Source organism: Apis dorsata, unplaced genomic scaffold (assembly GCF_000469605.1).
Source record: "Apis dorsata unplaced genomic scaffold, Apis dorsata 1.3 scaffold_341, whole genome shotgun sequence".
Lineage (NCBI taxonomy): Eukaryota > Metazoa > Arthropoda > Insecta > Hymenoptera > Apidae > Apis > Apis dorsata.
The window spans coordinates 375852-377689 of record NW_006263608.1 but is presented as its reverse complement, the minus strand read 5'-3'; the positions used below and the strand labels follow the sequence as shown (position 1 = coordinate 377689).

Below are 1838 nucleotides of genomic sequence, written 5' to 3'. Positions count from 1 at the left end.
TTTTTTTTTTTTTTTTTTTGGTATGCTTTTTACACAGTTGACTCTAATCTCAATGATTAAGTTCTGTACATACTAGGATCTAGGAATGTTAATATTACAAGAAACCACAATAATTTATTATAATACAGCCTGCTGTACACCAGATGACTCGAGGCAATACAAGACACGCCTTATTTCTTACTTTCTTAAATGATGAACGGAATCACACGATTCTGAAAGGATTTTTAACGTATTTATTTTATTGGAAAATGAATATGAGAGGGAGAATGACGATGGTAAGGGCAGGGACTACTTCAATTTGTTAAAACTCAAAATTCTATTTTAGTTTGTCTTTAACGACTGTCATTAATTTCGATAAGAACAAAAATTCATTATTTCATATGATTATAAAAAAATTGAAATTATATGACTAAGATAACATAAAAGCAAAGTTTTTCATCAATTATATAAAATAAATTGAATTGTTTTTATGCTCCACTTTCTTGCGAATAGAAGTTATTCACACTTTATATCTTTTACAATAGTACTTTACAATACCACTGCTCCATGGCTGGGTTATCGTCCCAATTTTGATTTCATAAAGTTGTGAATTAGATATTTTGTTTCGATTTCAATTACTTATAAGCTATAAGGCTCAATCTCATGGTTTAGAATACATTGTTTGTTGAAACTATCACATATTGACGCAGATGTAGAATCGAAGTTGCATAAAATATATACTTATCCTAATACTTACAACTATACGACACATAGTTAAATCAATTACATTCATACAAAGCAGCCCCATGCCCCACCTGCGACATATTTGATTTAAAGAAATCTTCTGTACAAGGATATACAATAAGTCTTCTTACACTGGCAGCGAATGAACTGAACTGATAAAATCGAACTGTTTTCGCCATGAACGAATGATACCGCCCAACTATGGAGCCGCCGTATCCTTATAACTAATAAAGTCAATTTTTAACATAGTTTGGACACAATGTCAACAATGATTGAGCCCCTGCGCCTTCCACCTGATAGAAAGTGGGCACCATATCTTTTCATTCTGCTATCCTACGCCATTTTACATGTTACTATCAATATGTTAAAATACAAATATCATTCATACGATCTTCTCTCACATCTGTCATACATACAATTTTAAAATAATTATTATAATCGCGGGTATTTAATTATTATTGTAAATAATCAGGGACTGGTGATTAGTTATTTGTTTTCCTAGTGGTGTAAGTACGCTCACGCTAAGATCAATGGTACGTACAGTAGGTGAGGTATGCTTTCAGGATCAAGGACACGGGGTGATAGATGAAATTTTGTCGTGCATCCGCTATTCATCATCTTCTTTATACTCTTCTTCACTGTCACTTTTTACAGTATTTGCTGGAACTCCTACTACAGGTGCACCATCTTTCATTTTCTTTTTGTACGCAGTCATTTCCTAAATACAACATATTTATAAATAAATGTTTTAAAATAAATATTTTCAAATGAATAATTTGAAAATATATTATTAATAAAAAAAATAAATCAAATATATTATATATACTCTTTCATATCGAGCCTTATCCTTTTCTGCCATAGCCTCATATTTAGATTTGGTTTCAGGATCTGCATCTGACCACTTTTTACCAAGTTCCTTAGCGATATCACCTACACCAAATTCAGGATTTAGCATTTTTACTTTTCCACGTTCATCATTACAGAACCAGAAAAATGCAGATCTATAAGATAAAATATAATATGATTTTTTAAATTACATTTTTAAATATATATAAAAATAATTAAAAATAATTAAATATATATATATATATATATACAAAAAAATATATTATATA

The 1838-nt window shown here is 29.9% G+C and overlaps 1 protein-coding gene across 1 annotated transcript in view; it reads right to left on the bottom strand.

Annotated features, from left to right (window-relative positions):
- LOC102679745 (high mobility group protein DSP1-like) overlaps positions 1-1838 on the bottom strand; it is a 13617-nt gene continuing 11779 nt past the window's right edge. The window contains exons 4-5 of the mRNA XM_006618111.2: positions 1550-1724; positions 1-1441 (exon numbers count right to left, since the gene is read on the bottom strand). Of these exons, the coding sequence (XP_006618174.1) occupies positions 1331-1441; positions 1550-1724 (286 nt within the window). The 3' untranslated portion in view covers positions 1-1330. The remainder of the gene's footprint in view (positions 1442-1549; positions 1725-1838) is intronic.